Raw genomic sequence first — 26,541 nt, forward strand, 5'->3', positions numbered from 1 at the left:
TTGGGTCACGGTCTCTAAACCAGGAGGCTGTGCCCTTGCTACAATCCGCCCTTTTGTACTCCCTGTCCACCTCAATATTTGGGGCCATGATTTACTTACAAAGCTGGACACCACCCTCGATATTAATATATAATGGCCCCAAATCCTCCCTCACCCACCTTGCCATCCGCATTACCATTGGTATGGCAATCCTTAGAGCCCATATGGATTGACCAGTGGCCCCTCCCTCTAGAAAAGCTGAAAGCGCTTCATTCACTTGTACAACAATATTTGCATGCACAGCGCTTGGAGAGCTTTACTAGTCCTTGGAATTAGCTGCTGTTATTTTGGCCTTTCAATTTTTTGCTGATTGTCCCTTTAATTTGATTATGGACACGCATTATGTTTATCAGGTAATTGATCATTTACCCCTTGCCCTCATTACCCCTCAGGTCGATGCGGACCTTCTTGGCCTGTTTTTGTCCTTACAGTATTTCATCACCACTCGTAATTTCCCTTATTTTGTTGCTCATATTCGCAGTCATACCCCTCTGCTTGGGCTACTCATTGAAGGCAATGCGCGCGCCGATCGCGCGTTACGTGGTCAGGTAAATTCCCTTTTTTCTGACCCCACTGAAAGCCATTCCTTTTTTCATCAGTCTGCCTCTGTTTTGGCCCGACAATTTCATATTCCTGCTGATCATGCACGTTCTATTGTTCGTTCCTGCCCCCACTGTGCCGCTGCTGCCCCTACCTTTTTTTATGCCGTTAACCCTAGAGGTACCGCAGCGAATCAGCTATGGCAAATGGATGTCACTCATGTGCCACAATTCCGCCCCTATTCCTTTTTACATGTTTCTGTTGATACTTATTCGGGGTTTCTGTGGGCAACCCCACGGCGTGGGGAAGCCACTGCTAAAGTTATTCACCATTTGCTAGCCTGTTTTGCTGTTATGGGTCACCCGAGCCAGATAAAAATGGATAATGCCCCAGCCTATTGCTCCACAGCACTTTTCATCTTTTGTGCCCAATGGGACATCCGTCTCAAACACGGGATCCCTTATAATTCCACAGGCCAAGCTATTGTTGAACGTGCAAATCGCATGCTAAAAATCTTGCTTGACAAACTATTAAAACAAGGGGAGCTGCGTCTCCGAACCTTAGGAGACATTCAGCAACAACTGCATATCCTTTTGTTTCCTTTAAATAATTTAACGCTGAACGCAGATCAGCAGACCCCCGCGGATCGGCATTTTCACAAATGGAAAGACCGCGTGTCTATTACCATCAGCTGCCCGATCCGCAATGGTTGGGCCCAGTGCCTTTAATTACTTGGGGTTGGGGATATGCTGCTGTGTTTCTCCCTGCAGGACCGTTGTGGGTTCCAGCCGGTGTGTGCGACCGGCACTGAAACAGCATGGCATGGCACCAGGGGCTGTCGAACCCCATACCGGAGTTTCAGCTGACCTTGGAGGAGAACGCGGTGCCTCCCAGGTCGACAACGACGGAACGGAAACGGAGGAGACGTAGCATCCCAAGCCAGCCCGTGACATGCGGAGCAGTAAAAGCATTGGTCGCCGCGGCTCAACGAAGACTGGCAGCAAACCAACAGCCAGAGACTCTTGAGACTTTGTTTGTGGCAATTCTCGCCCAAATTACTGCTAATTCTGTACTGATTGTATGCCTTTTGTGCCTGCTATTTCCTGGAGGGGTTGATTCGGGAGCGCTTTCTTCATTACGGGCCCGAATGACATATAACCTATGGGAAAGATTGGCTTTAATAGCAAATGTTACCCACTTTTGTTTATCTGATTCTGTAGCAGCCGGAGAACTGTTAGGTACATGCCTTATTTCAGTATGTCATCACCCTGAGGAAATTGGGAATGAGATGATGCTCGCCGCTTACTCAAACCTCTCTTCCCAGTACTCTAGCATGGCTAATCGGGGCCAGGCCAATCACACTTTACCTTTTTAAGCTTATTTTTTGCTGCTGCTGTGTACAATGTATTCCTTTTTGTTAAGGCTTTGTCGAGACCCGCCCTGGCAGGCTCCACGAGTTATGACCTTGTCTGTCCGGGAGTTAATTGGCTTGCAAATGCAAATTGATGGCTACCATGAGATGGCCGAGCACAAATAAACAAAAAAGGAGGGGATGTAGGATTCATAAAAGGTTTATGCGCTTGGCAACATTCAGGGCACACCCGGAGTGTTGTGTAGGAGTAGTGCACACACAGCTCCTTTCAAGGGCATCAACCTTGGAATCTCGCCAAGATGATATGAACCATGGGAAGCCTCCCAGGACTGGGCTCAAGGCCCGAGAGCAAGGAATGCGGTAGATAGAAATTGGTAAATAAGAATGTTAAACAAAGCCAATGTATTCCTTTTATCTGTTGGAGAATGTAATGCGCGGGGGGAGAGAGAGAGAATAAAGGGGAAGGTGGAAAGCTGACAGGCAGAAGCCCGTTAGCAGAGACCAGCCTGCTTGCTTGCTAAAAGCTGTGTTCTGTCTTGTCATTGAACCGCCACAGAAGTTTTGCCATAACCTTCTGTGGGAGAAAGAAAGTCCTAAGTTACCACTAATCAATGAATTTTGTGCCATTTATTAGCCATGAGAGAGATACTGAAAGTTTCTGAGAAAAGACAAGGACTCCTGCTTCTGTAGCTCCATGCAAATGTATTATAAATATAATAATCTCAGAACCAATACTATTCATATCCTTATTTACTTTTTTTTTTTTTAGTGCTAATGAAGGTGCTGATTTGCAGCTCTGTTGACTCTAGTCCTCCTTCTGTTCACCTCAGAGCGGCTACATCACAGCCAATGGTAGTGCAGGCTTTTCCACACACCCTGCTAATAAGCCACACCACTATTCTGGAGGGATCTCTGCTAGATGTGAAGGGGTAGTTGGTCTCTGTACCCATTCAGTTAACAGGCAATTGGATGAGACTACTGAAAATATAAACAAACAGTTCCAGTGTGGTGGTGCTTTTGTGCCGTAGATATGCCTTTTGCAATAAAAGCCAAACTGCTAGGATACTGTAGTGAAGCAATGTTTAGGAGACATAACCATTACCAGACTGCCTAAAAAATACTACTGCTTCAGAAACAGAAATGAAATACTGATAATTAAATGCTATATACTTACTGGCATCATCCATAAATTCAAATTCGCCCCCTAAATCAGCACTTGGTAAGTGGTACTGATCAGGATCAGTCAGGGCACTCAGCAGGATCAGCAGTACCACTGAATTGATGATCTACAGAGAGGAGAAAGGGAAAGGTCAGGGTGTGTAATTTCTTAGTGAAAATACCATAGAGTGGGATATGCTAACTGCTGCAGAGACAGTGTTCCTACTGTGAAATGCATTTACTTGCCACTATAAATACCTTCTCCCCATTTGAACAGATTGTATAGTTTTTCTTTGTACCAGAGCCCCAAACTACAGGATAATGACACAAAACCCCCATCAACCCCTTTTCCATTTGCCTCCCCGTTCCTTTAAAAAAAAGGAAAGAAAGAAACAAGTCACCCCTGACAAGGCCACTCCATCTACCTCACTGATCCTGTTCTTTTGGATTATAAAACATGATAATCTATTTATAGTTCATTCAGTTCCTGGAATTACAATTATTTTTAAAATCCTAATTGAGATTCTTATAACTGAATAGTTTCCAGTCACAAATTACTAATCTGTATAATGATAATAAGCTGGAGTTGATGAGTGATGAGATCACTTCCTGGCAAATTGCTAGGTGGCTGTAGATGTGTTTGTCCACTGAAAGAGGCTGAATTCTAAATGAGGCTAACATTCAAGCTGATTCGCACTGGCTGCTAAAGCAGAAGCCTTAGGAGGAGCCCAGGGCAAGGACAGATTGTGATATTTGCTGCTGCATACGCTTCTGTCCCATGTGACTTTGAGAGATCAGTTCATGTATGCTGAAGAGTTCTGTGAACAGTAACACTTAAACTAGGTGTAATAACACAAGGCCAACATAAGCAAAGGGAGGAAGAAATGGTTGTATGCAGGGTATGAAACATGAAGTATTAGAGAACTAAAAAGACTACCAAGGGCCAGACTGTCATACCTTTACATGTGATGAACAGAGCCTTAGACACCACTTTAAAGTGAGGGGTACTTCTTGTGGAGAAAGTGAGTAAGAGCATCACAACCTGGCCCCCAAATGAAGAGTGTAAAAAATTATAAGACAGAGAAAGCATGATTCTTTTCTACTACTAAGGAGACAAATGGTCAATGACCTACTTTTTTTAAACTTAGTTATTTTAACAGTATAATGGAATTCACATATTTGCTTCATGCTCTCTCACAGAAGGGTAGAGAACAGATGATAGAAACAAATATATACCACTCAAGAGGAGAAAAAAAAATACAGAAGAATTTAAGATGCATGTGGTATGCTATTAAAAGTATGAAAGCATCATCCTTTTGTATGGATGTATTGAAAGATTTTTGGAATACTGTTAGAGAGCACTCTTTTCTCCATTTGGAAACATTCAGATTTCACATATGATGGAACAACCCTTTGTGACTCCCTAACACAGCACTGTAGGTACCAATCAATACATGGTTAATTGCCTAATCAAAAGTCTATTTAACTCAGTGAGAATCTTTCCATTGACTTCAATGAGCTTTGAATCAGGTGCAAAGATTAGATTTTGTCTGATACTGAAATTTAATATACATGTCTAATAACTGATTTTTGCAATACCTTCCAAAAAACACGTGTGATGAGTTGGACCCCCCTTTCCAGGGTCCCACTGAATCCACCTGTTCAACCAGCCTGGGCTCCCTCACTCTGTCCTGCTGTGCACACAGAGGTAGGGACACACCCAGCTGCAAAAAGAAAAGGAGTACTTGTGGCACCTTAGAGACTAACCAATTTATTTGAGCATAAGCTTTCGTGAGCTACAGCTCACTTCATTGGATGCATACTGTGGAAAGTATAGAAGATCTTATTATATACACACAAAAAGCATGAAAAAATACCTCCTCCCACCCCACTCTCCTGCTGGTAATAGCCCATCCAAAGTGACCACTCACCCCACATTGTGCATGATAATCAAGGTGGGCCATTTCCAGCACAAATCCAGGGTTTAACAAGAACGTCTGGGGGGGAAGTAGGAAAAAACAAGGGGAAATAGGCTACCTTGCATAATGACTAAGCCACTCCCAGTCTCTATTCAAGCCTAAGTTAATTGTATCCAATTTGCAAATGAATTCCAATTCAGCAGTTTCTCACTGGAGTCTGGATTTGAAGTTTTTTTGTTGTAAAATAGCGACTTTCATGTCTGTAATCACGTGACCAGAGAGACTGAAGTGTTCTCCGACTGGTTTATGAATGTTATAATTCTTGACATCTGATTTGTGTCCATTTACTCTTTTACGTAGAGACTGTCCAGTTTGACCAATGTACATGGCAGAGGGGCATTGCTGGCACATGATGGCATATATCACATTGGTGGATGTGCACGTGAACGAGCCTCTGATAGTGTGGCTGATGTTATTAGGCCCTGTGATGGTGTCCCCTAAATAGATATGTGGGCACAGCTGGCAACGGGCTTTGTTGCAAGGATAGGTTCCTGGGTTAGTGGTTCTGTTGTGTGGAATCACACAGTCTGCAATCAGCTCTGTGTGGGAAAATTCAGCTGGGGGAATTGTCCAGAACTCTGGTGCACACACCCTCTGGAGTGTAAACCCAAAATTATATTGTCTTGTGCTATAGAGAGAGCTATACAGCATAAGCCAGTGGTTCTCAAACTATTGTACTGGTGACCCCTTTCACATAGCAAGCCTCTATGTGAGACCCCCCTCTTTTAAATTAAGAGCACTTCTTTACATATTTAACACCACTATAAATGCTGGAGGCAAAGTGGGGTTCGGGGTGGAGCCTGACAGCTCGCAACCTCCCCATATAATAATGTCCCGACCCCCAGTTTGAGAACTCCTGGCATAAGCTCATGAAATTCACTCCCTCCCTCAATTTGGAGGAAGATATGCACAACTTCTCACCCACCCCCCCCCCCATTATTAATTGCACAAACTGTTTTAGAACAAACAAAAACAAGTTTAACAACTACAAAAAGGTAAATTTTTTTTACTGGCTACAAATAATTTCTCACCCTAAATGTTGTTTCAAGCAGGTTGCAGAGTTTCTTGAAGGTAAACTGCACTGCTTGCAGCATAAATCTCCAGGGATTCCTTTTACAGGCTGACCTTTCTCACCTAGGCTCAGCCCCTGCTGCTGCTGCCGCCGCCCCCTTCCCCAAGCTTAGTTCCTTTGTTTCTTCAGGTGTTTACAGCAGTCTTCTTCTTGGGCAGGAAGGCAGTGGAGAAGAGCCCAGATTAACTCACTCCCCGGCCTTAAATAGGATTTACAGATGGTGGGAATCCTTTGTTTCCCAGTTTTGACCCCCTTCCCGTGGAAAAGTATCAGCATTTCAAGATGGTATTCTGTACCAGGTAACATTATCACATGACCCTGCAGTGTCAAAGCAGCATCCCAGGAAACTTCTCAGCAAGGCGGGATATTAGTATCTTCAAAGTCCTATTGTCCTTCCTAATGGCCCTTCCAGGCTGATTGCATACTGTCTGGCGGGCATTCCCCAAGTGCACACACAGCTGTAATTGTTACACAGTCAATATTCCTAACTTCAGATACAGGAGTGGTACATCCATACAAATTGGATAATTACATTCAGTAAATCATAACCTTTCCAATGATACCTCACATGACCCATCTTGCATAAAACATCTTAGTTATCCCATATTCATATCATAACAATATTTCTAGAAAGAATATGGGGCATAATGTCACAACATGATCTAGTAAAAGAGTAAGAAGATTACACCACTTCGCTGGATTGGCAAACACAAGGCTGGTAATGAGCATGTGGAGAGAAATCCTCATCCCATGAAAGCCAACAGGAATTTTGTCATTCACCTCCATGGGGCCAGGATTTCACCCGAGGTGTTTCATACTGTCCAGCTAATGCATAGTATAATGAACAACAAAAATACTTAGATAGCATTTTTGCCTCAAACTGCTTCACAAACATTAAGTAACTAAGCCTCACATTACTCCTGCGAGGCATATTATCCTCATTTTAAATATGGAGGAAGAGATATAGAAAGGTTATGTGATATGTTTGAAGTCAAAGCAAGTCAGTGTTAGGAACTAGGCTTAGAACCCAAGTCTCTGACTATGAGGCCAGTGCTTTAGCGATTAGACTACACTGCTTCTTATGAATACAGCTCTACCCAGCAACTGCTGGGAAGAAGGTAGGAAGATGGGGAGACAGGTTTAAGGGGCCAAATTCAGCCCTCTTTGCTTTTGTCTCCAAAATGCCATAGGGAGACCACTGAATATATAGACCATTCCCCTAAATCTACACCCTGCCATGGCACACTCCTTTGTGGCTCTGGATGACTTGCACAGTATGAATTAGGTGAGTTTTTGAGGAGTGGGAAACAAAAGGTGGGCTCTGCTAAGCTGCCCATCCTGCACTGGCAGAAGGGGTGGCCTTGATTTGACTCCAGCTAATTTAGAGTAATGAAACCTTTGCCCCTTAACCATATGGTTAGACAGCCAGATACTAGGATACAATTGCAATGGATACCCTAGAAATACCTTAGACTAATTAGATAGAAAGATGAGATAGAGGACAGTCAAAACAATTACAGATCTTATCAAATACACTGATGTAAGAAAGAGGTTGTACCTTCTTAACTGAAGGATCTGGCTATTGAGAGTCCTCTCGCTAAACTTGAATATACCCTTCTGCAAAACCTGGGAAAACAGACAGGCATTGCAACTTATCCGAATGTAATACAGACGTGGGAGCTGTCACAGCAAAGGGAAGCAAGTCTCAGAATAAAGGTCCCATCACTAAAAATGCCCCACCACCAGCCCTCTCCCATTTAAACCAGGCAGCAATTAGCTCAATGACCTCCGCCAATATCAGACAGCTTTGTACCACACAAGGAGAAAGGTGGTGTTAGCCAGGACCAAAACACCCTATGGCCTTATAGGTCAAAACTATAGCTTCTAAATGAAGTTGCAAAGCACCTATTTAGATACTTATATGGCCATCATCACCATAGTATCTGAGGCCTAGATATTTAAATGGATTTATGTGTTGCTCCAGTGAGTGCCTTGGAAGCCAAGGCAAGCAATCAGAAGGCAGTGCTGATATGAGTGCACATATACTGTGTTAGTGGTGTGAAGCAACATTAGGAACTGTATTGTGCACAGGCTGAATGGTCTGAATAGATGTAGCCCTATGTAGACCACATTACAGCAATCCACTCTCAAGGAAATGACATATAGATAACTGTAGGGAACCCACAACTTTAATAAAAAGCTTGTATCCTCTTACCCACGTGCAGATGGGGAAAAACAACCCTCCCCCTAAAAAAATCTTGACCACTGCTGTTAGCTGGCCATCCAGATACAGCTAGAGATCCAACAGATGTGACACCCGAGTTGTGATCCAGGAAAATGAACAACTGGCACACTCCCACAACCGGAGAACTAAAATAATCTCTGCCATCTCTTCCACTTGTTTCTCCTCATGCAGAAGAGGAGGAGCCAAAAAATGGAAATGTTACAAAGTGCCTTTGGGGAAGATAGCAATTTCCCCAGCATTTCCTCATAAAAAGGAAAAAGAATTGATCTTCAATCCATGCAGGGCTCCATAGGCAGGCCCACAACACCCATGGTCAATGGAATCAAAGGACAGATCTAAAAGAATCAGAACAGACATCATCTATTGCCAGAAGGAGATTATTAACTAGTGCAATCCCCCTAACATAAAAAGGCCAAACCTCAAACGGAGAAGGACTGAAACCATCTGAGGAATCCAGATATTACTATAGCTACCTCACCACAACCTCCTCAATAATCTTACCTAAATATGGGAAATTTTAGACACAGTGACAACTGGAGAGTTTGTCAGTTCCTATATGGTTTCTTACGTGGGGGGTCCAGTAATCACTTATAGCAAGCAACTTGCCTTCCAAAGAGAGGACAGTCAACTCTATAAACATCCTCAACATCTTCCTGTTAGATTTCTCTAGCCAGAGAAAACACATTCTAATGCAGAGGCCATAGCTCTAACCAAGTCCAGCTCCTCTCATGTCTCAGGGAGTGACATCATCTAAAATTCAAGCAGAGAAAGCTGGTTTTCTCCTCCTCCTCCATAGATGATACTGCAACCATGGAAGCAGACATCTTGGCCTAAACCCAACTGATCTTATCTGCAGAGAAACTTGAGAACTCCTCAGATCAAGAAACATTCAGTGCCGTTACCAGCTCTTGGGGGCAGGGGCAACATTTTGTTGTATGCAGAGCTAGTTAAAAAAACAGTATTTCAATATAGTATTTAACAACATTTTTGAAAAACAAAATTTTCACCAAAAAAATCAAAATGACATGATTTTTTCCTGTTGTAATGAAAAAAATTCAAAATGAATGAAATGAAAAATTTTGTTTCCAATTGACAAATTTCATTTTTTTTTGTTTTTTGAAAACTGAAAAATTTTGTTTTTCAATTTAAAGTTTTTAAGTTTGCTTCTCACCTCCTTTCTTCCCCTCTCTAAAATAATCTCCCCCACACTTTTCCCCCCCACCACTTTCTCTCCCTCGTTTCCTTCTCCACCCCCTTGTTTCCAGTGCAGTACTGAGAGTTCTAACCAATCAAAATATCTCAATAAGAGGTTATAACCTGAGAAAAGGAAGGAATGTAAACACGAGAGAGGGGGGAGGAAAAAACCACCAAAAATTTTAGCTTGAAACTAAACATTTTTAATTTCCAAAAAAAACCCCAAAAACCACAAATGAAATTTTTCATTTAAAAACAAACTGAAAAATTTAGTTTCACTTGTTTCAAAAAAATTTTCATTGAAAATATGAAAACTTTCAAACACAACAAAAATGTTAATGGAAAGGTTTTGTTTACATCAAAAAGGCATTTTTCATCAAAAAAGGTTTGATTAAAAGTGTTTTGATTATTTATAGTTATATATCTGTGAGCACAATGAGGATCTGATAGGGATCTCAACGCATTACAAATAAACTATAAGAAGAATCAGGGTTAACCAGTTTGTGCATGACTGATGCAATTCTGCAAAATGGAAGCTTATGAAGCTTCTAGGATGGAAGTTAAATAAGCCAAAATTTTCTTCACTTCCTCACAGACCCTGCATGTGGATTTTACAAACTCTTTGTTGCAATCAGACTTGATATAGGAGTTCTCTCACTGATGAGCTATTTCTCATAGTTCATCCATGACCCATGGTGACTAGGAAGAGTTACACTGGGAAAAACGGTGTTTAGGAACCGTTGTATCAACAGGTGAGGACAAAAAGACTGACAATGACATACCAGACCACTGATATAATTGCCTGTTGGCTGCATAGAATTCTTCCCCAATCATCGGAAACTAAACTAGTTTCCATCAGCCTCCGAGGGGAGACCATTAAAACATGTCTTTAGTCCTGATAGGAACGGAGCACCCCTAGCTCAAAACCAAAAGAGCTAATGATCAGCCCATGAGTTAAACACTGGAAGCCATGAATATTAAAATAATTGTCTAGGATTATAATGGCTAAATAACCCTCTTCATACACACTCCTCCACCAGGTTTAGTCAATACTGAAACATTCATATAGTAAAATAAATCACTTTTAAATATGGGAATACTTATGTCCAATATTGTTTATGTTCGCTTCCAGTTCCAGCCCCTACAATTGTTCCCACAAACCCTCATTTAATACAAACGTACTGATAAAGGAATTCAGGAGAGGAAATCTTGGTTCAATGTATACTCTAAGCATTAAGATAAAATTACTATATCTAATAAACAAAATGTCCTTCCATCTTTCTGTTAAATGCTTTGGGGGTCTCTCCCCTTATATGTCTAAGTCCCCCGACATGGCTAATGGGAATTGCTTACACATAAGGAGAGAAGTAACGAGCCCTGTATGCTTGCAGTGCCATTTTTATGCTTGAACCCACATGTACAATAACCTACTGTACATACTGTATTCTTGTTTTCAAATCTGATATGTAGTTGTATTTTTCCCAAGAAGATTAAATTGGAGGGTGATAAAGATATAGCAGTTGTTACAAAAGTCTGGAGGAAAAAACAAAACTGCTTCCCCCCCTCTCCCCAAGGGTGATCTATGCCTTAGATAAACTATATAAATGACAGGCGGATTTAGGAAGAAATATTTCAATAGAAGAATGGAGCAGATATGGCCAATAGCCAGTGGCCTACAAGTTAGTCAAGGAAGTCAAAGTGAAAATGCTGAAATACAGCCCAACACACAGCATGTAAAAAAATGTGAGATTGTTTGGCTACTTTTTCTTATTCAGACATTTTCTGGCATTATTAAAAAAAGAAACCAATAGTTAATTTTTTAAATTTAAATATAGATTTGCTTATCTTTGATCAGAAACTCATTATCAGATATGCTAACCAAAGAAATTCTATGCACAACTTAGGTTTGAAGAGTAAAAGTAAGGATTAACAATGTACTGTCAATAGCCAGAAAGTGATATTGCTCCAGAAAGACTTATAAATCGGGAAAGCTTGAGTTCAGAGGTGGGTGAAATTATTTGCAGAAATAGTTTGTCAAAAAATGCAGTTTTAGCAGACCTAGAGCTTTTTGGGAATTTGACTAAAATTCACTGAATAATTTCAGCTGAAACTTTTTCCCCCTCCCACGCTGGATTCACACCGGGACTTAGGCACCATTCACAAAACAGCCAGAAGAAAGGATGGAGGTACCTATTAAGTCATTTTCACTCACTGTCTCTGGCCCAATAACTATTCAAGTTATTTTACACAAAGTGGAACCGCTTCAACTGGAGAGATGGAGATCCACCCCAGAACATCCCCTAGCCCAGAGGTTAGAGTGCTCTATTGCAATAGGGGAAATGCAAGTTCAAATCCCTACTCCATATCATGCAGAGGGAGGAACTGAACCCAAATCTCCCACATCCCAGGTGAATTCCCTAATCACAGGGCTAAGGTTATAAAGGAGCTGCTACCTTCTGCTCTGGGTGCTTTGTGAATCTACTTTCCTTGCCTTTGCTTTTTATTTTAAAAATGCTCAGAAATGAAACAAAACATTTTGTTTCACATTGAACAAAATATTTTGTCAACTTTTTTGATTTGCCAAAATTTCTTCAGAATTTTCGGCTCAACCTAAACCGAATTCTTTTCCTCCCAGAACTGCCAGTGAACTGAAAAGTCAGTTATTTGCCCACCACTAGTTGAGTTGCCCGTCAGACTTTATTCCAACAGTGGGTAAACAGGAAGTTTTAGGACATGCGAAAAATCACCCTGCCTTCAGGAACAAGGTATGAATACCCACACACCCCCAGTTGTTCAAATATCTGAACCTCCAAGACTACATAAAAAAAGGACTCCTTGGATTTTGTGTCACCTTTCTTGTTCCTCGCTATTCTATGTACAGTTTTATGTTGTTTCAATATATATGAACCTTATCAAATAAGATATTAATTGAGATGATAAAATTCCAGTGGAAGATAGGATCAATTCCAGGGATCAGAAAGAAATAGTAAAGATACCAACAGAGGCACAAACTTAATCTATTAACACCTAAGTAAACAAGCAAAGGATCATGACACACACTATTAGCATGAAATAGATTAAAAGGGGATGATTTGTAGTCCAAGACTGTTAACTGTATCCATCTCTGTATGCAAAACAAAATATGTCTGATTCTGATGAGGTTATATAAAGTATGTTAAGCCAGTGGCTCTCAACCTTTCTAGACTACTGTACGCCTTTCGGGAGTCTGATTTGTCTTGAGTACCCCCCAAGTTTCATCTCACTTAAAATCTACTTGCTTGCAAAATCAGGCATAAAAATACAAAAGTGTCACAGCACACAGCTAAGATACAGCCCTGTGATTGTGCATAATGGAAAATTAAGGCATAGCATTAAGAATCAGGAAAAGTGTATTGTATTCCTGACTCCACCACAGACTCACCCCATGAGCTGGAGCAAGTGACGTAGGCCCTGATTCAGCAGTCTCTCTCTATTCAGCGAAGCACATAAGCACATCCTTAACTTTGAGCATGTACTTAAGCCACCAGAGATTCACTTAAGCACTTGCTTAAAAATGTTTTATTAAACTGGGGGTTTATACTCTTGCCTCACCTTCGCTACCAAATGGGGATTCTTCCTTGCCTCAGAAGGGTGTTGCGAGTTATGCAGGTACTACAGTGATGAGCACCTAAGTATATAAAAAATAAACTACATTAATCTGGGTGGAGGAGGCAGGTAGAAAACTACGTAACAGTAATCTTGATTTTAGCTTTCACGTTATAATCCACATAGAATCTTTTTTAAGTATTTTTTTTAAAAAAAGCATCGATAAAAGGGCATAATTACATAAGACACTCCTGGAGTTCAGGAAATCTTAGAATGCTGTGCCTCATACAATACTAATCTACCAGACGAAAGAAGATATTTATGAATGAAGATGGTTCTGGCTGAGCAATGATTAATAGTGAAATACTATTTGAATTCTCTGTGTCAGACAAACCATTGTGCTACATGTTCTGAACATTACTTTTTTTAAAAGGAAGCAAAATTATTTTATACATAACAATAGCTAACATAACCCAAAGGGCTTAATTTAGCATCTATCCATAGTAATTGTTGAAATGAGCTTCCCTATATATAAACATTTTAATAAAGCTGAAGACATTTTCAAGCAAACAAAAAAAACTGAGTTAAGATGTTATGGTGGAAAATATCTATAGCATAGTTAAGAACGGATTGAACTACACTTTTGAACTCTCTAGTTCTTTCTAAAAAGAAACAACCCCCAAAAAAACTAATTAAAAAGTCCAATCATATTTTATAACACCTTGATATTCAAAGTTATTGTGACACTTGGAGAAAGTCAGAAAACACAACCATACAGATCACCTGAACTATCTTAATTCTGTCCCTGCTCTCTCTACCCTTCCACCCCACACGTTCTGTGCAGCTTTTGGCACAGAAGGTTTTAATAAGAATTTGAAAGAGGACAGTTTGTACATTGAGAGGACACCTGACCACTTCAGCAGAACAGTGCTTTTAATTTCAAGTTTGATTTATATACTCTTTGGCTCCTTCACGGAATTAACAATGGGTCAGGAGACCTAAAGTTCTTTATCCTTTACAGGTAGAATTTTAGGTACATTCTTTGTCACTAGAAGGGGAAAGGAGAACGAAGTAATTTCATATTCTGATTCAAGTGAAAGCAAGAGGCCATTTTAGTTCTTGAACCAACCTAATTGTTGCGGGGTGCTCACCAACTGTCTGACCCTCGTCACAGAAACTATCGCAACAAAGAAGAGTAATTTAAGGGTCATCAGAGGACATGGAACCTGGGGGTGGGAAGCTGGCTAAAGTAGCAATGGGCTAGAGTTAAGTAGGAGGTGGGAACAAGATAGGTCATTAAGCACTATCTGATAGTGTCAAGAAGCATCAAACCCTTCCTCTGGGATTTTTCTTTGGCAGGGAGAAATATGCATCCATGTTATCAACTGAGTTAGTGAAGGAGAAGGGGGCTTGTCAGCACACCAGACAACAGGGAATAAGACAGTAGGAAGAGAAAGGGTCTGGCTAACAGTCTCGCTTTCGAGGGGGTTGAGGTTAACATTTTCAGAAAGTGATCAGAGGACTAAAGTGAGGTAGAAGGCCTGACCTTTGGTGTTAAGGGAGAGTGGAAGCCTTCCATAGACCTACAAAGTAATTGTTATTATTAGCCACAATAACAAATCTGTTTCAGTTTGGTGGAAGAAGGAGAATTGAAAAGCTAGCTGGTACTATGCTTCTAAGACATTTTACTATTAGAGAAACCAGGTCCAGCAAGATTACCTCTCCCTCTGAGAAAGATGGACTCACAGGATTTTCCTATGTTTTCCACTGAGGTTTATGCAATCAAAATAGGTTTGTCAGAACTAATGGGAGGTGGACGGCTCAGAGATAATAGGTATATCAGAGAATGTGTCACTCAACGGTTGAAAGTTCTGGGAAAAGCAGCCGCAATATAACCCATATGTTGACCTGACTGTCAGAGTAGATATTTCTTGTTGTTCTTTCCCTGTATACAAGCCATCTGGTTCATGCTGAATAAAACATATATCCTCTTTGGACCAAAGTAGCCGGAGCTGCTGCTCAGGACTGACTACACAGCAAGGCAGACATGGTAGTGATATACAAACTAATGAACTGTATAGAGAAGGTAGACCAGGTCCTCTTACTTAAGGCTCATCTAGATGAACAATTAGTACATGGCACACAAATGTGCTGTAGCTTTACACCCCAGCTTGCCATGCACTAACTGTTCATCTAAACCAGCCCATATCCACTCTCACAACAAAGAACAAGGGAAACGGAAAGGCAGTAATTTAAAGATGGATTAAAAGGGAAACCCTTTTCCTCCATGACACAGTTAGCCTGTCAAACTCATCATCACAAGATACTACTGAAGCCAAGGGCTTAGCACAGTGGTTTTCAAACTGTGGGGCATGCCCCCCCTAGGGGGGGCATGGAGGAATGGTCAGGGGGACAAGCAATGATGCCAGGAAGCTCAGTCTTCAGCCCCACATGGTAGGGCTCAACGAGAGAGTGCCACATCCACCCCAACTCCCCTCTTTTTGTTTGGGTCGGGGAGACAACCAAAAATTGTAACACAAAGGAGTTGGAGGGGGTTAGCTAAAAAATTTTGAAAGCCACTGGCTTAGTAGGATTCAAAAAAGGATTAGCTATATACATGGATAAACTATACATTTAGTTACATTATATAGCATTTTTAAAGGCCATATTAACGCTCATGCTTGAGGCCATATGCCAACCTTTAACTAACAGGGAGTTTGGACAAGACTTTCCCCATACACAAGTTATTCTATACTTCACTATGGGGTTGCTTACAGCATCTGGTTCCGGCCACTGTCTAAGACAACATATTGGATTAGACAGAACATTAGTCTGATCAGATGTGGCCATTCTTATGGGACAGGGGATTTGGAGAAAACACTGGAAACTGGAATTCTTGTCGCTTAAGACAAATTGTTAAGAATTGCCACGTTGTTACTTCAACTTGTCAACAGTGTGATGACAGCAAATGGTCCAGCAGATTCAAACTGGCATATCAGAGGTGCAGAAAATATTTTAGTTATTCTTCAAATACATCTCAACTTTGATTATTATAATGACACTAAGTATTGAACTTTAAGTCTATGCCAAATAAACTGATAGTGGAAATCTAGCATGATTTACAACCATTCTTCTTTGCAAAGGACTCTGCTATTGCCTGTTGGCAGCCTTTTAAGAGGACCTGAAGTCCAACCCACAACAGACCTGTCTCAAATGAAAAACAGAAATGACGGAATTTCTACAAGAAAGTTTAGATGGATGCAACGTGCAAGGTGCACACTGAGTATCTTTCTGCCTCCCTTGGGATATCAGTTTAATTTGGTAAGTATGACAGGTAAGCATACTGTTAATCCTTTACAGTTTGATAAATAGAATATTCATGTGTAAATGTATTAATGGGTTCTGTGTTACAGCTCTTTCCAAGTACAGTTTAAAAAAAAAGTACCTGTACTTTGCCAGGGACCTGAAAATTACCACTGATGGATGGCTGCTACCAAAAATCTACACAGTGGACTGGGATCTGAGAAATATAATCCATTCTATTATGTAGTGTGTGTTCAAGTTAGAATATTGTTCTGACAAGCTAGAATTCCTGTTTAAAGATATCTAATCAAAGAGACTTCGTAAAGTTAGACAGAGAAGCCAGCTATATAAAGAACTGATATCTATTAAATCCACATTCAACATGGGTTAGTTGTTTAAGTGGACAATGATGAATGGTTTGATTCTCCCATTGCAGTTCTCAGATTCCAAAAATGGACTGATGAACCCTACAAGTGATTCTTAAATAAGCATGATAAAAACATGTAAGGTGAATTTTTACTCTCAGTCTTTCAGTAGAAAAATGTTAATGAGAGACAAACAGACTGAGGGTAGGGTACGACCTTAAGTGATAAAAAAAACCTGATCCATTTGAGACAGACAATAAAAGATGCAAAAGCATTCAAAGAAAACTAGGCTTCCCACTAATTTGAACATACTTCTTAACATAAGGAAGGCACTTTATGACACTTTCTTTTGTTCAAAGCTATTGGAAACAAAGATTGCTTTGCAATAGAAATAAAATTACAGGGAAAAGATTAATTGCAAAATTCAGTTATAAGGTATACAGAATTTAAAATCTGTTCCCTCATTCATACCAAGACCTGAAAGTGCTTTGCAGACTTCAACATACTGTTCAGCAAACACACTCCTGTCCTCCAAGACCTATTCTATTTCAATCCTGACACCTCTTTTCAGCAGAGGCTGCCAACTGTGGTGTTTTTGTGATGCGAACAAATGAGTTAGACCAAACAGGGATGAACAGAGACCAAGTTCATTTCAGGAAAAGTTGCAAAACTTGTAACAAAGGCCCTTAATTTGTCCACAGAACATGTACAACACAGTTAGTGGAAGTGTGTTATTACTGCGGTGCCCTTCCCCAACTCTGTTCTGGAGTGACTGGTGATCACAGAATCATAGGACCAGAAGGGATCTCGAGAGCTCATCTAGTCCAGTCCTCTGAACACATGGCATGACTAAAATTTACCTAGACCATCCCTGACAGGTGTTTGCCTAACCCGCTCTTAAAAATCTCCCGTGATGGAGATTCCACAACTTCCCTGGGCAATTTATTCCAGTGCTTAACCACCCTGGCAGTTAAGAAGTTTTTTCCTAATGTCCAACCTAAACTGCAATTTAAGCCCATTGCTTCTTGTCCTATCCTCAGAGGTTAAGGAGAATATTTTTTCACACCCTCCTCCTTGTAACAATGTTTTACGTACTTCAAAAAACGTTATGTCCCCCCTCAGTCTTTTCTTCTCCAGCCTAAACCCATGTTTTTTCCCAATCTTCCCCCATAAGTCATGTCTTCTAGACCTTTAGCATTTTTGTTGCTCTCCTCTGGACTTTCTTCAATTTTCCATATCTTTCCTGAAATGCAGTGCCCAGAACTGGACAAAATACTCCAACTGAGGCCTAATCAGTATGGAACAGAGCAGAAGAATTACTTCTCGTGTTTTGCTTACAACACTCCTGTTAATACACCCCAGAATGATGTTTGCTGCTTTTTTTTTTCCCCACAACAGTGTTACATGAGTTAACTATTCATATTTAGCTTGTGATCTGCTATGACCCCAAGATCCCTTTCTGCAGTACTCTTCCTAGACAGTCATTTCCCATTTTGTATGTGTGCAACTGTTTGTTCCTGCCTAAATGGAGTACTTTGCATTTGTCCTTACTGAATTTCATCCTATTTTCTTCAGACCATTTCTCCAGTTTGCCCAGATCACTTTGAATTTTAATCTTACCTGCCAAAGCACTTGCAATCCCTCCCAGCTTGGTATCATCTACAAACTTTATAAGTGTACTCTCTGTGCCATTATCTAAATCATTGATGAAGATATTGAACAGAACCGGACCCAGAACTAATCCCTGCTGGACCCCATTCAATATGCCCTTCCAGCTTGATTGTGAACCACCGATACCTACTCTTTGGGAACAGTTTTCCAACCAGTTATGTACTCACCTTACAACCTAGATGGAGCTACTATATTTCCCAAGTTTGTTTATAAGAAGATCATGCAAGACAATATCAAAAACCTTACTAAAGTCAAGATATACCAAATCTACAGCTTCCCTGCTATCCACAAGGCTTGTTGCCCTGTTAAAGAAAGCTATTAGGTTGCTTTGATGTGATTTGTTCCTTGACAAATCCATGCTGACTCTTACTTATCACCTTCTTATCTTCTAGGTATTTGCAGATTGATTGCTTAATTATGTGCTCCATTATCTCTCCAAGTACTGAAGTTAAACTGACTGGTCTGTAATTCCGCAGGTTGTCTTTATTTCCCTTTTTATAGATGGGCACTATATTTGCCCTTTTCCAGTCCTCTGGAATCTCTCCCGTCTTCTTTGGCAAGAGTGAGTAGTTGTCCATATATCAAATCCATCAGCATTTCTAAACCATCCATCACACTATCACGTACGTGTCATTCAGTCCTTAGCCTCTCTGCTATGACCAAGGACAAACAGTGCCAACTAGCATAATATGTGATTACGGGGTTTGTGATGTGGACACATAGTAGCTGTTTGAAGATCATCAACTAATTTCACAGAAGGCCACTGAAAGATCACTGCTTGTCTGGGCTTGACTCAAACTGGCATCAGGGAAAAGAAAAGTGTGGTATTCTACCACCAGTCCTTGGGTTTTCCATTCCTAGGACTTCTGGTTTATTCAACAATTTCATTCTGATCATTTTTATATTATTTGAAGTCTTTAGAAAAAGTTTTTTCCTCTTACATCTATCGGAATCCCAAGAACATGTGTTTAAAGTAATGCATGCATCAGAAATCAGGGCGGTGGATGGGACAGCTAAATTTTCTGTCTGAGAAAGTCTGAGCTATGGCTTTTTGCACCAAAATTTAATTCCCTACCTTGGCTTTTTTCTTATTTACACTATGCATTACTACTCCAGTGAGACACATGCACACAAAGTTTGACATTAAACCATGTAAACCTTATTAATCCAAGAATACGCATCAATTATTTTATACAATCAAAAAAGATATGCAATCCCTATGAAAGCCATGTGACATGCCAGTGGTACCACTATTGGTAGGAAAGAAGCCTATCCTAGCATCGTTGGGCAACCCGCTGTACTAAATGAATTATATAAGGAAACTGAGCCCAGCAGACTGTATGGTACAGTAGCTGAACCTGATAATCCTTAACTTGGTAAATGACAAACCCACATTAATCTGACAGACCCTAGGCCAGCTGCAATTACCTTGGAGCTGAAACACGCAACTTTGCAAAAACAAAAATTTCTGCAGAGCCGAATTTCAACTGAAAACTTGTGTCCTGAGTATTTAAAAATGGTTGAAAGTATCTCCTGATAAAACAAGAACTTGTTCAATTAAAAACCAGAAGCAAAATGGAAGAGAGCTCTCGGGCTTGAAAACGTTACCAAAAGCCCTCTTTTAGCTAGAGGACTAACCCTGCTGTAGCCATAAGAAAAATAGGAGACCGATGGCAGGGACCAGAGCAGTGTACTAGTTAGAAGCTCAGCGTGTTGCTTCCCCAGAACTTGCTGGGAAGGGGGGCACTGTTCATCAGCCAGCAAAGCACTGCCTCTGGACCCTGCCTAAATGTCTGTTCAAATTGGAGCACCCTCCTTCTATTGCTGTGAGTGAGAAGGAGCTTGGCTCTGACCTCTATCCCCCTACTCCTGGCTTCCGGGTTAAATGGGAGCTTTCAAGCACTGAAGCTCAGGGTGCAGCAGTGAATCCAACCCCAGATACTTGCCAGCACTCACCCACTTATCAGAAAGAGTTCTCGGTTTGCCAGTAGCCAGGCCAATTACAAGCCTTTCCAGGCCAAACTTGGAACACATGCGTGACCTGGAGAAATAATTAAAGAGTCTAATTTAAACTTCCAGGATCTTTGCAGTCATAATATGGCTCACGCAATAAAATGAGGAACAGAAAGAAATACTGTAAACTACACTCTTTTGGTATTTCACAAACTCCATACGTCACGATGAGACAGCAACTGTGTTTTGCCCGACGTCAGTATCGCCAATGGTAAATTTACAAAGCTTAATGTGTTAATCTCTGGTTCACCATCAAATGCAGATCAACAGCAACCTTTAATCAGAACCTCTAAACATACTTCACTTGATTAATATAATATATTGACTCCTTGCTATAAGTGTGGTCAAGATTATTATACAAGATCTTACATTTTTATGTAAAACAAATGTAAATATCCATGTTTGTTATACTCTAAACCCATCTTTGTCTCCCTCACAAGTATGTGTAAACTTTGTCACTCTCATAATCAACCATCTGTTTTCTCATAAAAAGGATCAAACTATTCAAAATAATCCCAATGGCTTTACTACAGATTTAAAAGGCCTCTTTTTGAAAATGAAAACTTTTAAGATTATTCATCGGTAGAAGTTTAAAAATCAACCATTATATAAAAGTCTGTGTCTCACCATGCTTATTAAAAGGTAACCTGGAGCTTTGTTGCATCAGTAATCCTTTTTGATGACCCATACAGAGTTTAAAAAAATCATGGCTTGACATTTTGGAGATGTTTGCACATGAGCAGATGAGAGGGTCAGAGCTGAAAAACAACACTGAAATCCTTGCAGTGTGTTACAGGCTAACTTTCAGTCCCCCATTTCCTTAAGAGGTTGTAGAGTCATCACCAACATTTAAAAAAAAAATATTTTTTTTTAATAGTGAGAGCTGGTTAGGACTAACAAAATCAATTTCCACTATGACAGCTCCTATGTTCAAATTTAGCACAGCACATGTGCTAACCTGGTTATTTGCTCTAAAAATGGAAAACATGTTTGGGGAAATTGTACGAAAGAATGCCTGGGGATGTTTTTAAACTGCCCTTGCATGAGTTCCACCTACTTCACTATGATTATTCTCAGACTGTCAGGGCCTGCTCCTGTCACCTCTGACTCAGTAACCAGTACCTCCCTAGTAAGCAATGTCATTGACTGTATAGCCTCAATTCTTGTAGAGTTGAACCTCATTTTGGGGGTAGTTGCCTTGATTAGGTACTATCCAGCTTGAGTTAAGAGAAGCAGAATCTGACCCTAAGCGACAAGTCTCAGCCCTAGTGTCCCTATGGTTTTCTTAAGTCTTTCCACTGGAAGGCAATTCATGAAGCAAGTAATGAATCATTGTATTTTAAACTATTTCTCTACAGTGCTAACAGGTAGGCCTAGGTGTACTCATTTAATTCTCTCTCTCAAAAAAAACATACATTGGGAAAACGGAACTCAGCATTCACAGAAAACAAGCAAACCCCATGGATTGAGGGCCTTTGTGGATTTTCCAGTTTTCTGAAGAATCTAGTGTTCATTTTGTAAATTATGTTCTTAGCAGGAGAGATTATTATAAAGTTGCTTAAATGTACACAGAATTTTAAAGACAAATATTTAGTCATTGTGACTATCACAATTACAATTAGGATGAAAGACAAATACCGTCAGGCCAAATCATGACCCATGGATCTGCCTGTGGATCACATCACACACTGAATGGGGAATTAGCCACCTCTATGGCTCCATTCCACACTTCCCAAGATCATGCAGAGGGCTCACCTTGGATTTTGGGCTACCATACACTAGGGAGAGCCAGCCACTTGGTGGGCCCAAACTGCTTCTAGTCCTGTGAACTTTCCTCAGAGAAAAGTAATACAGCCCCAGACTCTCTTAGCTTATCCACAGGCTCCCTCTGGGGTGAAGAGACTGCCTTAGGGGAGTTGTTGGAGGCAGCTGTGACCGGGCGGGGTGGGGGGGGGGACCTAACAGTGAGGCTCTCTTGGCATCATACTGCCAAGAAGTGGGAAAAAATACTGGGTCTTCACAGCTGGCAGAGCATCCACAGGGACTGCCTTTGTGTCCTGCAAATCTCAGAGGGCCAGACAGACAGCTCATTCAGCAAGGGCAAAGAAACCCCAACACCACAGTATGAGGGGAAACTCTATGGGCAACCCTTACTGAGACTTCCTCCCCCTGGCTCCCTCCCATGGATCTGATTACAGAAGGCAGGAATCCAGCCCTTTATCATCACACAACAGTTATCAAAATAAGCTTATAAAAACTGAGAGAAGCTGGAGGGCCATCCTAGAATCCATTTTCTTGATATAAAATATGGAAATCTTGTGGTTTGTAACAAACACATTACCCCCCAACCCCCATACTGCATTCACTATGCACCTGGAACTCTCATGAACTAGCACTGGGTGCTGTTATTCCCCATTTTCTAATACAGCACAACTGACTTTATTGTGGTCGTTGCTTATATAAAGCATAGCCCCCCATTTTACAAGTTTTAAATATATTTATTTGTATTTAAGAAAAACTAATTCTATTAACATTTTCATTTTGGAATCTCCTATCTGTTTTTCACAAAAGTCTCTTTCATCCTGCAAACCTTCACCAGTGTGAGTAGTTCCATTAAAGTTAACAGGACTACTCATAAGTAAAAATTTGCCATGTAAGACCTGCAGGATCGGGCCATAGCTGCTTGGAAGGTTCTCCAGCGCAGGATATAGCCTCAATATTGATCATATCTATCTGAACTCCTTGCTGTAATATTGTTATGATTTAAATACAATCAAATTCTTAAGCTATGAGGACAACAGTACTCTTTAAATAGGTATTTAAGTGCAGGATCACTCATGCTATTTTTCTACTGGACTTGAAAAATGGAGAGAGAATGAAAGTGACATGATACACTCCCAAAGAAAATATTTTGCATCTATCCCGGCTTTGATTTCTATCCCATTGACTTCAATGGGGAGTGCTCCGCTTAAAAATCAATGGCACAATGTGGCCATTGTGAGAAGTACCTTGTTTTGCCTTCCAACTACAAAAATATTAGTGCCATTAAAATTCAGAACATTAGCATTGTGCTTTGCTGTGAAAAAAATTGATGCTGAACTAGACTGAACTGCCTCAAGCTTCCTACTAGTGATAAACTGCAATAAAATCAAGAATCAAAATATGAATTTTCAATCTTAACAAGTCTCTCTCCCAAATAACAGATTCAAGTACAAGTATGCAAAGCTACAAACTCAGAGATTTGTTCTATGTTCTTATGCCATGTCCCTCACTGTGGTAGTTGTGCTACTTAATAGCTAGCTTTTCACAAAATACTATAGATTTTTAAAAAAAATTATATTCTCCTTTTACGTTTTCCTCTTAGAACCCCTGTTCAAAAATGGAACAGACCTCTGGCAAACGCCACACCTGCAGGAAAAAGAAAAGGCTGATGCTGAATTGTTGGACAGCTCCCTTCAACACATTAAAGAAAACACTGAAGCAACCACATTAAAGAAAGCTTTGGGGTGGGGTCAAAAGGAGACCAAGAATGAGAATTCATTAGTGTTATAGCTACATGGAGGGGCATGGCACATACAGGATAGCAAAAAGGTGGGGTGGGGGAGGGAAACACATGTCTCTTATCCCTTTAGAATCTATGTTTCAGTATAGACTTTTTTTTTTTTTAAATCAAGACCTAAAACACTTAAGCACACACTTAACTCCACTGAATTTCAAATTAAACACATGCTTAATATTTTTGTCTTGTGGCTTGATCCTGTTCCAATTCGACGCAATGGAAAAATTCTCACTGTCTTGAATGGTGCAGGATCAAGTCCTTCGTGCTTACATAAACATCCCTCACTATGCATCTAGGTAATGGAAAATCCTTCAGAGAGAATGGCAGTACATCTGACTCTGTTTTAGTTATTTAAAAAAACAAACAAGGAACAGTCAGATTATTGATAGCTTGCATTAATAATTGCTGTTACAGAGCTTTGCAAAGAGAGGATATTATTACTGATTAGTCAACATTAACTGGACAACTAGGACTCGTACAAGCATAATTTCTTAAGTTTTTAAAATGCTATGATAATTTCAAAATAGAAATCTATTGGTTTCAGTCCCAATGCAGTTTCGGACATCTCATGGTCATAACAATTTAATTAGGAATAATTACCCAGAAGTCATTTTCTCATAGTCCCCATTTCATTTTTAATTTATCATACTTGCAGCTAGTTTGCACACATGATAGATGTTGATTGAAGATTATATTTGACCTCATATTTCATGTCTGATATTACAGGAGAAATTTAAAGCCACCATGTAATGCAAAAAAACTAAAACAAACGTCTGAATTGAGCTGGTTGCTGACACTATGAATAGCCATTACTCCCTTCCCCTCTGCTCAGACAGCCAAACAATCATCCTCACTTTATTACAAAAGATAATGTTTGCACTGAACACCCCAACTCCTCCCACAAGTCTTTCCCCCTCTTAGCACATGATTCAGTCCTGGAAATAACATGTATTCAGAATTATTAACCAAACAGAATCTATTCAACATCAGCCTAATACACCGTGCTGTCAGGAAGTTTTTCTGATATTCATCCCACTATATTTAACCACTCCACTCCCTGCAAGTTACCTTTTACATTAAAGTACCTAGTTTCTACCTATACAGCATATTGTTTTACCAGAAGGAAATTGAGACACAGCTGTAGAAACATAGAAGGACTGTCTTTTTGTTCTGGGTTTGTATAGCACTAAGCACAATGGGACTCTGGTCCATGACAGTAACACAAATAATAGTTCTCTGATCCATCATATTCTAATTTGAGGAGGCAATGTTACATTGCTAATCCTATTATATGAAACTATGTTAAGTATTCTGTGCTACATTGCGTGCATGTTGGGAGCGTGCACAGACACTTCCCCTTCCCACATGTGACAGTAATATCCTCTGTATTTCACAAATGCGAAATAACACAAAATAATACGAAAAAGAACAAACTACATAAAATGAAAAACTCTCCCAGCAGCAGCAGCTCCTGTCCAGAGGAGCTGGGCCTGGCTCCTCACTGCAGGCTCACAGATTTGCAGAACCACTCACATTTGGCCTGCCCTCCCCTCTCCAGTCATGATGAAGGGGGTGGCCAGGCCACTTCTGAACGGCACTGCCACCTCACGTGACAGGTAGCTACACCCAGAGCGGGGCCCAGCCCTGTGGGACTGAAGCTGCCACTGTGAAGTGGTCTCATGCTGCAAAGCTCCCCCCCCCCCCCGCCAAGGAAAGGGGATAGGGAAGGGGTCCCTGGGTCTAATGGGGGGGCTTGGGCTCAGTGAGGGAGGGGGCAACTTAAGGGAGGTAAGAGTGCCCAGTAAGGGGTTCCTGGGGAAACAGAGAAGGGTGTGGGGTGGGGCCTACAAAAGGAAGCAGTAGGGGTTGGGAAGATCCATGGTGTTCCATGAGTGGGATGGAGAAGTAGGGATTATCTGGGGGCTGCAGAACTAGGTACATTTCAAGGGGGTGAACCTAAGTAGCTGTCTGGGTGGGTAATTGCAGTGGGGGTTGTTAAACAACTCAATGCATGGAATAATACATTATACTTAATAAAATGATGTAGCATAGATCAGCTGGATTTATACACTGTTTCCATTTATATACTGTCATCTGGTATATCTTATTAATTTAAATGTAATAAAAAGAAATAAAACATTTTAATGGATTAAACAAAATAATGACCCAAAAATAAAATGAAAAATTAAAAAGAATGCTAGAGGCTCTAGCAATATCTATGTAACAAAATGCTCTGATCATGCCACTTTAATTACATCACCTGCACTCTGCTCACTAAACTCTCTGCCAGTGGTGCTTCCAGCATCCCAAACTGCTAAGCAGCTTCAAGCAGCCAAAGAAAATGTACCACAGAAATGTATCCTTCCGTCCATCACCTTCCCAAATGTGAAATTTTGGACGCTGAAATTATCCCAGCTCAAGGCTCATGATACTCCATGAATCAAAA

General features: G+C 40.6%; 1 protein-coding gene across 1 annotated transcript in view; it reads right to left on the reverse strand.

The window, feature by feature from the left end:
• LAPTM4B (lysosomal protein transmembrane 4 beta) overlaps positions 1-26,541 on the reverse strand; it is a 116,530-nt gene that overhangs the window by 85,315 nt on the left and 4,674 nt on the right. The window contains exon 2 of the mRNA XM_074944059.1: positions 3,126-3,237. Within this exon, the coding sequence (XP_074800160.1) occupies positions 3,126-3,237 (112 nt within the window). The remainder of the gene's footprint in view (positions 1-3,125; positions 3,238-26,541) is intronic.

This window comes from Natator depressus, chromosome 2 (assembly GCF_965152275.1).
Source record: "Natator depressus isolate rNatDep1 chromosome 2, rNatDep2.hap1, whole genome shotgun sequence".
Classification (NCBI taxonomy): Eukaryota; Metazoa; Chordata; order Testudines; family Cheloniidae; genus Natator; species Natator depressus.